The sequence below is a fragment of the Phytophthora infestans genome, genomic scaffold (genome assembly GCF_000142945.1).
Source record: "Phytophthora infestans T30-4 supercont1.1 genomic scaffold, whole genome shotgun sequence".
Lineage (NCBI taxonomy): Eukaryota > Oomycota > Peronosporomycetes > Peronosporales > Peronosporaceae > Phytophthora > Phytophthora infestans.
Genome location: NW_003303758.1, coordinates 272592 through 285848, shown reverse-complemented (window position 1 = coordinate 285848; position 13257 = coordinate 272592). Strand labels below are relative to the sequence as shown.

Genomic DNA, 13257 nt, shown 5'->3' with positions numbered 1-13257 from the left:
GGAAACCTCGTTGTGTCGAATGCCCCACTAACTCACGAGTCGCCTTTGCCACTTCGCAACGCAACAATAGCGCATAGTCCTAATTGGCGTCGCTTCCTTGAATAGCAAAAAGCGCCTGATAGTGGCAAGCGTCGGTAAGGTTCGTTGTCAATTTTTTTCCGTATTTTTTTGTTTCTTGAGCTTTAGTTACAGCAACGCCACATGGCGAGTGTGCAGCCTCAAACTTAACTTCTTTGTCGCAAAGTACGCCTAATACATTTGGAGAGCAAATGTGAACTCTCGCGTGGATGTCAGTCGTTTTGTGAACATCCGTGAACATGAATTGATTAAGATAAAAATGGCAACAGAGGAGATCCTGCAAGTTGCGCAACCTCGACATCGTGGTGGCTTCCAGCAGCTTCAACCTATTCAACTTTGTCCATAGTCAGATCTACTCAATACCGACAATTTTATGAGTTTATTAATTGTAAGTGATGAAGATTACTTTACCATGGAGCGCACGGGTGGCCAGAAACCTAAGCTGCAGCTGTACGTAGCCATTGCGAGCTCGGCTACTTGTGCGCAAACATGTCTCGGAAAATCGCCTCGTACACCTTGATACCGTGCAGGAATGTGTCCTTGTGCAGATGTTCATTGTGCTCATGCAGGAGGATCTCTGTCTTCTTCATGGGAGAGAAGCCAATCGCCTGGACACCAGCTTTGCGGAGATAGCGGCTGTCGGTAGCTGCAGGGAAGATCTCTGTCTCGATCTTCTCACCAATCCGCTCACAGGATTTCTGGACAAGTTGCCACCACACGTTGCCATTATCCAACGACGTAACATAGTGCTCGTGCATTGGCTTCGTCCAGGATGCAAACTCCCAGGAGACCCCCTCTGCAGCACACCATCCGTCCAGTTTCTTTCCCATCGCACTGATGTCCATTTCCGGAGAAATCCGAATGTCAAAGCCAGCAATGGCATTCGTAGGGATCACATTGAGGGCGTGGGTCTTGCCTCCATCCTGAGAAACGCCGCTCTGCAACGCCGTGATGTTGATACTCGTCACATCTCCCAGTTTTTTCTTCTTCATGTCGCCATGCTTGCAACCAGCATCCGCATTAAGAATCTTCTCCTGTTCTTCTCGAAATACCAGAGCTTTGTTGCAAATATCAATAATGATCTTAGATGTTGCTGTGTTTTTAATAAAGCGACTGCCATGTCCAGTGGGACCTTCGGCCTTTACGTAAACCCACCACTGCGCTCGCTCCCCGTAGAAGACAGTGTAGGCGTCTTCCGGGTTCGCGAGACCTTCGTCGAAGGCAAATGCTATCGGTTGGAGCGCCTTGAACTGCTCCGTTTCAATAAATGTACCCATTCCCTGCGCACCTCCAGGCTCTTCGTCCGGCACGAAGAGTAAGTAAATGTTGCGCTCGGGTGTGAACCCCGACGCCTTGAGTGTGTGGACTGCTTCAATGTATTGGATGCAAACGCTCTTCATGTCTTGAGTACCACGACCGAAGATTCGACCGTCCTCCAGGACCTTAGCCTAGCCAGATACACACAGATGTCACTTCAATCGAGCACGCACTAAAATAAAGCAAAAAGGTATCGTCCCACCTCGAAAGGATCGTAGGTCCAGTGCTCTGGTATCGCAGGCACAACGTCGTAATGCGAGTTCAGGATAATACCAGGAAGTGTCGGATCTTCACCCTGCCATGTTGCCTACTCAGCAAGCAAGCACGTTAAACCACGAAGATCCAACTAAGTAAAAGTATCCAGCTGCATACCAGAACTACCGGCTTGTTCTCAACGGGAGAAAACACTTGAGCCGGTAGCCCCACTGCAGCAACAAGCCAGTAAATTTTGAATTCTACAGTAGACGGACGGCACTACAGTGTAGTACACACTTACCCTCTTCGAGATATGCACGCAGCCATTCGGCGCACTTCGAGACAACAAAGGAGTGATTTAAATGTGATGCGACCTCCACAAACATGGTGCGCTGTACCTTTTGGTAGCTGCCACTGGGGCCCTCCGAGCTGACGGTGCGGAAGCGAAGGAACTCGACGAATCGATCGACGGGGTCTTTCATCTCTCACAGAGACTCTCAGTAGTACGATACCGCTGATCCGTGTTTCCTCCTCTGGTTTCTTGATGCAACTGGTATTGTACACGTACCGGCTTTGACCAAGAGTGAGCAGCAAGTCATCAATTAGGTAGTGTACATGTACTACCCGTACTACCTATAATAGTACTTCGAAGTACTACCGAACGCTACTTTTTTCTATTACAGTAACAGTACCAGGCAACCGCTTCAGTTCGCCTCGGCGTACGTGAACATGCGGCGGAACAGCGTCTCGTACACGTCGATGCCACGCAGGAAAGTGTCCTTGTGCAGACACTCGTTGTGTTCGTGGAGCAGAATTTCCGTCTTGTTCATCGGAGAGAAGCCCAGCGCCGGGATGCCGAGCTGGCGGAGGAAACGGCTGTCTGTCGCCGCTGGGAAGACCTCGGTTTCCACAGGAACACCGACATCCTTCGAGCAGACCAATATATTAGCTAATACTACTCTCATTATGGCATTACCAAAGAAAAACGCACCTTGCATCCCTCCTTGAAGAACGTCCACCAAATGTTCGTGTCGTCCACCGACGTCGTGTAGTGTTCATGCAGCGGATTCTTCCACCACGACACAAACTCCCACGATAATCCCTCAGCCGAACACCATTCGTCAAGCATCGCCTTGAGCTTTTTCAAGTCCATGTGAGGCGAGATGCGCACGTCAAAGCCAGCAACAGCCTCAGTTGGAATGACGTTGAGCGCGTGTGTCTTGCCGCCGTCTTGGGACACGCCACTCTGCAGCATGTTGAGGTTTACTGTCGTGACATCGCCAAGGTTTCGCTTCTTGATGTCACCGTGTTTGCAGCCGGAGTCAGCACTCAAAAGAGCCTCTTGCTCTGCACGGAAAGCCAAAGCCTACAGCAACAAACAGAAGGCTTAAAATCTGTAGCTTACAGAAGAGCATGGAGCCGTATGGACCTTGTTGCAGACGTCGATGATCTTGGACGTCGCTGTGTTCTTGATAAAGCGGCTACCATGACCCGTAGGACCTTCAGCCTTCACGTAGAACCACCAGGGTACACGCTCGCCGTAGAATACTGTAAAGACGTCATTGGGGTTGGCCAGACCCTCGTCAAAGGCGAATGCGACGGGCTGGATGGATTTGTACTGCTCACTTGCTAAGAACGCCTCCATACCATCCACGCCGCCAATTTCTTCGTCTGGCACGAACAGGAGGTGAATGTTTCGACTCGGAATGAATCCCTCCGCTTTCAGACGGGAGACAGCCTCCACATACTGCACACCGACACTCTTCATGTCCTGAATGCCACGACCGTAAATCATCCCATCCTCCAGAACTGTCGGCTGCGGTAGCAACAACAAGAACCAACACACCGTGAGCACAGCGAAAGCCTACGAGATATCCAGTGAGAAAGCACACCTTGAAAGGGTCGTGCTGCCAGTGCTCACGAGCAACAGGGACCACGTCGTAGTGCGAGTTGAGTAGGATCGATGGTAGAGAGGAATCCTTCCCTTGCCATGTCGCCTTTAGGCGCAAATAGTGTCAGAAACATACTCAAAACACTCCCTCACTCCATCATGCACCCACCAACACAATTGGTTTGCTCTCCGAGGGCGAGAAAACTTGCACTTTTAGACCAACTACGAACGATGTAAGGTCAATCCACAGACATTATTTGCACAACTCTATGAGACCTTCATACCTTCTTCCAAGTATCTTGTGAGCCATGCCGCGCACTACAGCATGACACAACAATTAATTATCCCCGTATAATTTCGTCTTGTACTCGTGAACGGACCTCGTTGTACGCTCCTTTGGGGCCATCGCCACTGATGGTCGGGATGCGGATGTACTGGAGCAGCCGCTCTACCGAAGACGTCGGTGTTGCCATCGTGGTGCACAAATGAAAAGTGCGAAGGTTTTGACGCATTAAAGTTGCGCTTCAAACGGCCAGTAAAGTTGCAGCAATTGTGCACGTCATTTTTCACATGTCAGAATGGCTGCCAGGAAGACCATCCGCCGCGCTGTACAGCACGAGATCGCGAAGCGCAAGGGCTCGCGCTTTATTTCAGCTGCATGGCCGCTGTCAGGAGGTGGCGACGCAGCTTCGGAGTTGATAAAACAGTACATTGAGACCCAGCGTGGGAAGTTTCCGTCCGCAAACCACCATTGCTACGCCTACACGACAATGGACGGTCGTGAGCTGTGCTCGGACGACGGAGAGCCACATGGCACCGCTGGGAGACCCATTTTGGCTTCGTTACAGCGTGCGCAATTGGTGGACGTCTGTGTCGTAGTGACGAGGGTTTTCGGCGGCGTGAAGCTCGGGCCTGGAGGCCTGATCCGAGCATACGGAGCTGCAGCGCAGGAGGTGATCGAGCAGGCGGAGATCGTTGACAAGGTGCCGACCAAGTTGCTGTATGTGAAGACAAACTTCTCATACGTTGATGTGGTCAAACGGGCGTGCGAAAACTTCACGGCCGAGTTTATATCACAGGAATACGCAAAAAACGCGACGTTCACAGTTAGTGTCCCCGTACTCAACAGTGACGAGTTTGTCGCCTTCATTCGAACGAAATCGTCCGGACAAGTTGAGGTGGAAGAGCTGTAAAACTAATAATTAATACGAGAATACTTCGGAGTATAAGTTAAACCTTCCTCTTCGTACACAGATGTATTGATACTCTCATTGTGACGGACGAAGGGCTGGCAACTCCGTTCGCTTTTCGGGGTAGTTCTCTGTCAGCCACTGGGCGATTTCCTCTTGAGGGTCCATCACTGCAATTATTCCCTCGGTTGTAACTGATCGACAGTCCAATTGCTTGGTATCTTTCAGAAACTTGAGCATCTGAAAGTTGCCACTTGATACAGCTTTCATCATGACGTAGGTGGGGCACTTAAGCGCGCAGAAGTTGAACAGCCACTTGATGACGTCCATGTGGCCGTTCTTGGCTGCCCCTGCCATCGCTGCAGGCGAACATCGCTCCCCACACGTCTCGTACAGCCACTGAACCATCTCCAAGTGACCGTTCGTTGCAGCAGTATCAATAACACAAGCAGAACATGATTCTACGTACGAATCGCGAAGACTTCTAGCCACATTGAGGTGGCCATTGCTCGCAGCATTTTGAAAAGCCTCCGAGACAATTCCCTCGGATCGGTGAGCTAGAAGCCACTTCACCATCTTCAAGTCGCCATTTCCAGCAGCAACATCCAGCGCGAGCTTCGTGCAGCCTTCAGAGCGATTGGTATGCAAGAACTTGACCACTTCCAAGTGTCCGTTCGCTGCCGCTTGATCCATCGCTAGGGCTGTGCATCCTTCACTTCGATTGTCATGTAGCCACTTGACCATGTCAAAGTGACCTGCTTCACTCGCCCAGTCCATAGCTTGTGGTGTGCAGCCTTCATCGCGTGCTCCGTGGAGCCACTGCACGACGTTCAAGTGGTTCTTGTGCGCGGCATAATTGATCGCTGCGGTTGTACACCCTGCCGCTGTATTCTTATGTAGCCACTTCACAACTTCCAGATGTCCGCTCATCGCCGCGTTATCCATTGCCTTTGCTGTGCATCCCTCACGTCGATTTAAATGGAGCCATTGCAGTGCAACCAGGTGTCCGGACCCTGCAGCCAGATCCATTGCGTTAGTGGTGCATCCCACCTTCTTGTTGTCGTGCAACCACCTCACAACCTTCAGATGTCCGTTGCCTGCTGCACGATCCATCGCAGTGACAGTGAACTTCCAATAATTGCTTGTATTCTCACTCAGCCACTTCACCAGCTCAAGGTGCCCGAACTCCGCAGCCAAATCCGGTGCTGGGGTCGGTCCATCCAAAAGTGAGTGGTCCACTAAGAACTTCATCATCTCCATGTCCCCCCGCACTGCGACATCGTCCGCTACATCGAATCTGCGCCTGTGTTTACCATGTTCCAGTACCCATTTCGATATTTCCAAGTGTCCTGCCTTCGCTGGGATACTGATGTCAAACACAATGTTCACGTAATTATCCACAAGCCATTGCACAGTGTGCAAGTCTCCACGTGATGCCGACGTCTCAAACGCCTTGTACACTGCTGCATAGAAGTGCATGCTCATAACGTGGCGCTCGGTCTCGTATACCCACTGAATGAGGGGCAAGTGGCCGCTCTGACCTGCAGCTAGTGCTGTCGCGTCATTCAGAGCCCCTGGGTAGCGTTGATAAAGCTGCTGAACTATCCAGAGCTGGCCAAGCTTAGCTGATGCGAGCATCGCCAGTCGATACTGCTGCATCTTCTCGAATCGACACCGAGTCTTGTCATGATCAAGCAAAGTCAAGACGCGCGTGAAGAGGCGAGAATTGCAATACTGCACGCATCGGGGCAGTGTAAGAGTTTTAGAGGGGAAGAGAAATGCATCCAACTGCTGTAGTATAGTGTAACACGAAAATACGAGGCTGGTTGAGGCACACGACGCGTACGGAGGTTAATACATGTATGGTGGCGCTTATATCCACGTCCATTATGGGTCGGTCAGATGTGGAAAAAAAATATACGTCAGTGTGTGGTTTTGATTGGATGAATATGCTATTCTCGCTCTGGAAATAGATTCCCCGATATGGCGCAGAGGAGTAACCTCGCATTAAGTGGCGACACCGACGCCCAGACACTTGACAGGGACGCCACAGTCACCAATATACCTCTTGGGACGCAGGTGGATTCGTCCACGCCGGAAGCTTCACCTGAATCGACACCTGATCCGCGTGATAGTCGTCTAAACATGGGTTTACCAACACCCACTTCTCCGTCTAACGACGCCTTACCTCGGCCCCACAGTCACGTCCAGCGCTCTACGTCGGACACGGATATGGAGCGACGTACACCTTACGATCCTGCGCTTCGGGGCTTCGTGGGACGCAGTAATAGCTCGTCATTCGACCCCGAGAACGATTCAGAGGACGCTGAACTGCTACGACAGAGGCTACTGGCCGCTGCATTGAGCACACCCGTGAGTGGTGACGCTGTGAGCTCCAGACTTCTGCAGGCTTTGCCTCAACTGACCATTGGCCAGTTCTTACAGGATTTAAACAACCAAACGCCACCGTGGAGAGGCTTCACAACAGGAAGACAGGACTCTGACGAGACTGCAGCTCAAGCTGACGAGACAGGCAGACTTTTACCCACTGAGGGGCGAGGAGAAGGCTCTCCACCGAGGACTCGACGGAGACTGAGCTCCGAGTCGTCCATGTACTCCATGTCAGCCAGTGGAGAGCTGGAACGAAGTGATAGTACTGAGGCTCAATCAGGGAATACAGCAGAAACTACTACTGCTACGCGACCGAATGGACGTACAGGGAGGACGAGACGCAATTCAGACGAAGAAGGCGAAGATCAGACGGCGCTAGACGAACTACAGGCACTTTTCCGCCGATGCCACAACTCGCTCCCGTTTGTGGCGTTATTCCTCATCTACTTTGCGTACCAACACGCGACTGGCATCTTAGTGTTCGTAGTTGGGACCGTGGCAGTGATGGGACTCGATCAGCGCATGCGAGCGCAAGTTGCGCTCAAGGAGAAGGCCAATAGTTGGCATCTTCTCGGAATTGTAGCCATGTGTGCCATTGACATGGTCGCGATATGCTCGGTGGATGGCCAGCCGAATCCTTTGCGTCATTTCTCCCAGATCCTCCACTCAACTACAGCGCAGGGCAGTGGCAGTGACAGTGGACTTGTCTCGACTGGAGGAATCTTCTGGCAGGTGCTGTGGACGGTGCTTGTCAACGGTAATACACTGCATCAGTCGTCAACAGGAGGAAGCGTGCAAGCTGACTAATGCGTTTTCGTGTGTATTACTATGTACAGACTTCCTGATTCGACTCTGGAGTATCGTCGTCAAGGCGTTTGTAGCTGGAGCCAAGTCAGATCGATTCCAGTGCGAAAGGAAGCACAGAGACGACGTTTCGACGAATGAGGATGAGGCTGCTGCGACTATAACGATCGCAGAGGTAGAAGATGAAAGCTCTACGGTGGAGACGCCACTCACGCAGCGTGTAGTGTCGACCGTTGCCTTTTACCGCAGAAAGGTACGAAGGTTCATGGGACGTTGTCATGTTTCTCGATTTCTCGTCACTAACGGGAGGTAATGGACGCGAATGCAGCGGAAGTTGTATGGACTCATCGAGATGTGCTCAATCTTCCTCCGATCGCTGCTCGCCAGTATCCCCTGGTGCAGCTTCTACCAGCTCTGTGCCTCCAAGTTTATGGCCGACGTGTTTACCTTCGCCTACGTCTTTATCAAGGTATGCAAGTGCCGCCATTGCTTACAGACTCGTGCATGTACATCAAAACTAATCAGTTGTTTGGTGAAGGGTTTAATTCTTGCCACTCAAGGCCGACGTATCTTCAACCTCGCACGATCGTTCGTCACGTTGGGGCTTGAGTTCGGAGTATACGTCACCCACGATGAGCTCGTGGAAGCAGGATCTCCAGACTGCTCCATCTGCTACGAGACCATGCGTCAACCTGTCAAGCTCGCGTGCTCGCACATGTTCTGTGAAGAGTGTGTGACGGAATGGTTCGACCACGAGCGTTCGTGTCCTTTATGCCGAGCCAGTGTGGGCTCAGGTCCGTCTGCCGAGGAAAGCGTCAAGCCCCATTTTTTGGACGGTCGCACAAGTCTCGTGCCACAACTTTTGTAGACAAATGACCGACCACGTTGTGCTATTTCTCTCTTGCTGCTCCAATGCTACTGTGTCTCTACTTATATGCAGCTAATGGTGACTGTACCGGGCGCACAAAGCTGTCCCAACGTGAACTGCCGCGACAGAATTCCTTCGAGAACGGCCCACTCCTGCACACTATCGCTGGACGAGTCCATCGCCGTCGAGTCAAGCACGGAGGAAGTCTCAGCTCCACTAGGCGACACAGGCGTTGGGGACCTTGGCGTCAACTCGATCACCTTGAACTGCATACAGACATGGACTTGCACCTGGAAGATTCCTTTCGAGATGTCACTAGTGGTCCGCACCTGCACGGGTCGAGCGTCTTGGGATACAGGGCAAATGGACACGTGCTCTTGTTGACAGAAGAAGCTGATGGCGTCGTAGATGTCGCCGCCACTTTGAGTGCGAGAACTGCCTTGAAGAACTCGCTCGACGAACGCAAGAGCTCGAGCCTCGCAGTTGTTAGCGAACCGATGTGCTGGGGAAGATGGTTGCTGGGTAGCTCCAGGAATTCGGTACTGCGACGTGGTCTCTTGCTCGAACGTCAACACTTTCCTGACCATGTACTTGACCACTTCGGATACGCTGTCGGATTCCATGTTGAAGTCTTCAAAAGGGTTGGCAGCACTGAAGAGATGGCCGTCCAAGAGCACTTTGTCGCGGTCGAGGTCCTTGACAATCTGAATCATACTCAAACTGGCACTTGCACGACGCTGCAGCGTCGACTGATCCAAGCGATTACGAAGCCAACTGAGCGAGACAGACACTGGGAAATGACGTTGCAGTGACTCCCGGTATCGTTCTGCGAGTACCCTCTTGTTAATAAACATAAAAGCCATGTACAAAGTTGAAGATACTTTACCAATTGTCGGAGCTTCTCGAAGAGCGTGTTCAAGTCGATGAAGATGAAATCTGCAGACTCGATCCAAAGCCCAAACCCACTCGTCTACTAGTGTTTCAGCGTCCAGGTCTGCTTTGCCTCCTTCAGAAGATGTCGGGACTTCAAAGATGAACGATTCGTACGGCACAGGAGCTCTGGTGAGGAATAAATCGTCTGCGTCGGTTAGCTGCGTTTTGTAAGGTACGAGCAGTTGGAAATGGTGAAAGATCTTCGCTCTTGCCACTTGCCGACCGTCTATCGCTTGCTCGTTACTAGAGTTGGGCACAAGTCTGCGCACTTGACAGCCTTGCATTCTGATAACTCTAGTGGTTGGCTCAACCTGGAAGGCATCCGAGATCATTCCCATCAACGAAGCTTTAGACGGCAGCGTAAATCTGCCCAATGTCGGACCCGGAGGGTTTGGAGATATGCTGGCACTGTTGGTGGCTGCAGCAGGAGCTTGACGTACTGGAGTCATCTCAAACCTGCTCTGGTCTTCTGACAACGAGCACTGCATCAGTTGAGCAGTTGATCTAGCGCCAAAGAGAGCTTTGACTGCTGTACTGCCGCCTACCACGCCCGGATCGCTCGCTGGAGACGAAGCTAACAGGACCAAGCGCCCGCTTTTGAGGTGGTTGGTAGCGTCGAGCTTCTCTGCACTCAAAGTCTTGATGAGGTTTCCCAGCTCCACGTACAAGACATCCATGCCCGCCTCACTGATCTGGTTCTCGCGCCCCAATCGCTGCACTGAAGTCCACAGCTGACGAACACGCTGACGGGCCTCTCCGTTCAAATGCATCAGCTGCATCGACGCGTTCAGAAAGATGAAACTCTCCTCTGCACGTGTCGGCTTCTCCGTATCTCGATGCACACCAGCGACATTTGCTTCCAGCTCTTGCTGGGCATCAAACCCACTTGGAAAGGGCGCTACCACGGCTCGAATATCGCTGTCTGAGCTCGATCGATTGAAAGTCTTGGAACTGCTAGAGCGCGATAAGCGACGTGGGCTCACAGCTTCCAAGCCTTGAGACTCTACAAGCGCTGGTCCATTCCTCAGAGATCTGCCACTTGAATCGACATCAGACGATGCTCCACCGCCAGGAGAACACTCCACCATGCTACACTGGCCCACGGAACAAAACACGCGACGTCGTACACAGCCGCACCGACCGATATTGCAAACACAGCTCTCGCTCTAACTTACCAAGCAGCCGAAGCGTAAATGGCGAAGACGTTTCAGTCGTCGAAGCTCGGTTGTCTCCTGCAAGAATAGACTCGTACTCCGATTTCGGTGTAACTCTATATATTTTCCCTTTTCTTCAAATGCCCAGCTCTCTGAGCTTCTGCGTGTACCTCCTTGACGCACTCCACGACATAAACCTCGCGGTGGCAGTAGTTTGGTTTAAATGGACAGAAAAAAAACTCAAGTGCTAGTCGTCGTCGCCCATCCGATCCAGCGTCTTTTTTAATACTTCGAATGTAGTCCACGACACCGCCACGGAGGGCGCATGTACCAGTAGACGTGGATAGACCCCCCGGAAGAAGCCCGCGAAGCCTTCCTGCGCCTTAATCTGGACCAGCGCGTCCATCAGCCCGGCGTATTGTCGACGTAAAACAGGCTCTGCCCGCTCAACCTGTGCATGTAGCCATGTTAGTCTACTCATGATGCGTACTCTCAAATGCCGTGCAGCTGCAGCGTACCCCAGCGCGGCCGTTAATCGAGCATGAAGGAGGAACCGTGATGGATACGCCACGCGTCTGGAGCTGCGCACAACGGGTACGAGATGGACACTGTGAATCAGACAGCAAAGAAACAGGAGGGATATGTAAGCAAAGAGGGGCCCTGGGCGGGATGCACAAGAACCTGAAGTTCTGGTTTCGAGAAGCGAGGCGACATCGAAGCCGACTTCACGCGAGACGAGGCACGGGTTCCTACCGAGGCTTCTTCCGTCACCATCATGGACTGAGTCTGCAATCGCGTCTTCGCCACATCCAGCGGGTTCGTCAGCGCGCCAGCCTAGCGTTTGACGCAGCAGTAGCAGGTAAGATAAAGTCCCAAATCTTGCACTAAAATCGATCGTACCAAGGCTCCAGCCGCAGCACCAGACGCGATGTAAGCTGAGACGTTCATTTCTCCCGACGGGTTCAAAATCTTCTTGAAAGTCTCGTTGGCCGACACCATAATCATACTGCAGACAGCCATCCTTTAATACTGCAAATCCATTGGCTGAAATAATGTTGGACCAACGCACCTGTACGGTAGGTTCATCAAGAGCGTCGTGGGGAAACTAATATACAGCGCGCGCAGACCTTCGTGCCTCATAACCTGATATTTGCAATACACCACAGAAATATTACGTGAGCAACTCTAGTAACTTTGATTCAGTGGCGGAGACACAGGGTCCAGCAATATAATCACCACCGTCTTAAAGCAGTCTGCCACTCCATCGTAGTACCCTAACTGTAGACGCTGCTTGACCACCTGCAATAAAAAAATATTTATATGACACGCATGTCAAAATCCATTAAAAATAATACGCCGGAAGATCGCCACGTACATCCATGGGCGTCATGATGAGATCGTGGCACACAGTGGCAATGACACCGGCCGACCCGGAGGCCAAGGGCGTGATCGTGTTCGTATCTGCTCCAAACGCCTTCTTGGCTGCCTCGAACACCGAGAAATACACAGCGTGGGCCGGCAGACTGGCGCCCAGCATGGTGCTGACACCTCTGAAGAGGCGGAACGGCCCTTCCTCCGCTACGAGCTTGCGTGCTGTCTGTGTAGCCGTCAGTTTGACCGGCTTGCCGTTCACAGGACAATGCTGGCACTGCATATGCGTCTGATTTTGGGTGGTAGCAACAGCATAGCGGTTAAGTATCAGTTTGACAGGATAAAGATGGCAACAGTGGTGTGCGCACTTTGATAGTGTCGATAGGAAAAATTGACACGTGCTCGGCCACGCCGGCGACCGAACCAGCCAGCATGTGGTTCACGAAGGAGCCTTTCTCGGGCGTCCACTCCTCCCAGTCCTCATCGAGTGCGGCCATACTCTCTGCTGCTATGTGTGTGGAGCTGCTAGTGGCTTGTCGAGTCGGAGCGAGGTTAGCGATTGCGAGGCTCCCTTTCTTTACAGGCCACACACGGCAATTGGTTTGTGCGTGGTGCACACCGTTGACCGACGATGATTGTTGGATAAAGGTGGCAACCAGCTTTCAGCCAATCAAATGCCGAGAAAGAGTAGGCTCTGTGAGAAATGATTAGAATCACATGAAATAGGGTATATTAATATACAGACAAAAAGTACCAATTATTACAAAGCTAAAAGATTTTATTGGCAGATACCGATGCCGTGTTGGGGAAAAATCGTAATAGACAGGAATTGACGAGCGTGTTAAACCAGGTTTGTGCATAATTCGACCTTGTTGCAGCGATTGCGCTCATACATGATGAATGTTGATCATTCTTGCTTTCCAGCAGTTGCCAGCCTTCAATCCGTGCGGCGACTGCAGATGGATGGCCAGGTGAATGGAGAGTTCTTGTTGCTTACACACGTAGTTGGTAGTTGCCGTCAGTTTTGGATATGAGGTGGCATCACATGGCCACCTCTCCACCACA

General features: G+C 51.8%; 7 protein-coding genes across 7 annotated transcripts; 2 read left to right on the top strand and 5 right to left on the bottom strand.

Moving 5' to 3' along the window:
* Window positions 1–551: 551 nt before the first annotated feature.
* On the bottom strand, window positions 552–2168 carry PITG_00029 (aminoacylase-1, putative; the record flags this gene model as incomplete). Its single annotated transcript, XM_002908618.1, has 5 exons — window positions 552–1526; window positions 1598–1702; window positions 1768–1820; window positions 1892–1925; window positions 1989–2168. The coding sequence occupies 5 exons, from the start codon at window positions 2070–2072 to the stop codon at window positions 552–554; spliced, it is 1251 nt and encodes a 416-aa protein (XP_002908664.1).
* Window positions 2169–2294: 126 nt separating this feature from the next.
* On the bottom strand, window positions 2295–3954 carry PITG_00028 (aminoacylase-1, putative; the record flags this gene model as incomplete). The annotated part of the gene is made up of 6 exons (XM_002908617.1): window positions 2295–2516; window positions 2582–2956; window positions 3020–3406; window positions 3483–3587; window positions 3657–3691; window positions 3858–3954. 6 exons carry the CDS (start codon window positions 3952–3954, stop codon window positions 2295–2297), a joined length of 1221 nt encoding a protein of 406 aa, XP_002908663.1.
* A 69-nt stretch (window positions 3955–4023) lies between these two features.
* Window positions 4024–4674, top strand: PITG_00027 (uncharacterized protein; the record flags this gene model as incomplete). The annotated part of the gene is made up of 1 exon (XM_002908616.1): window positions 4024–4674. One exon carries the CDS (start codon window positions 4060–4062, stop codon window positions 4672–4674), a length of 615 nt encoding a protein of 204 aa, XP_002908662.1.
* A 266-nt stretch (window positions 4675–4940) lies between these two features.
* PITG_00026 (ankyrin-like protein) lies at window positions 4941–6330 on the bottom strand (the record flags this gene model as incomplete). Its single annotated transcript, XM_002908615.1, has 2 exons — window positions 4941–5070; window positions 5141–6330. 2 exons carry the CDS (start codon window positions 6328–6330, stop codon window positions 4941–4943), a joined length of 1320 nt encoding a protein of 439 aa, XP_002908661.1.
* A 573-nt stretch (window positions 6331–6903) lies between these two features.
* Window positions 6904–8734, top strand: PITG_00025 (uncharacterized protein; the record flags this gene model as incomplete). Its single annotated transcript, XM_002908614.1, has 4 exons — window positions 6904–7819; window positions 7899–8119; window positions 8195–8335; window positions 8405–8734. 4 exons carry the CDS (start codon window positions 6904–6906, stop codon window positions 8732–8734), a joined length of 1608 nt encoding a protein of 535 aa, XP_002908660.1.
* A 62-nt stretch (window positions 8735–8796) lies between these two features.
* PITG_00024 (uncharacterized protein) lies at window positions 8797–10755 on the bottom strand (the record flags this gene model as incomplete). The annotated part of the gene is made up of 1 exon (XM_002908613.1): window positions 8797–10755. The coding sequence occupies one exon, from the start codon at window positions 10753–10755 to the stop codon at window positions 8797–8799; it is 1959 nt and encodes a 652-aa protein (XP_002908659.1).
* Window positions 10756–11039: 284 nt separating this feature from the next.
* On the bottom strand, window positions 11040–12851 carry PITG_00023 (mitoferrin-like protein; the record flags this gene model as incomplete). Its single annotated transcript, XM_002908612.1, has 8 exons — window positions 11040–11272; window positions 11340–11402; window positions 11503–11655; window positions 11722–11827; window positions 11891–11964; window positions 12061–12120; window positions 12197–12481; window positions 12561–12851. The coding sequence occupies 8 exons, from the start codon at window positions 12687–12689 to the stop codon at window positions 11069–11071; spliced, it is 1074 nt and encodes a 357-aa protein (XP_002908658.1).
* Between the last annotated feature and the right edge of the window lie 406 nt (window positions 12852–13257).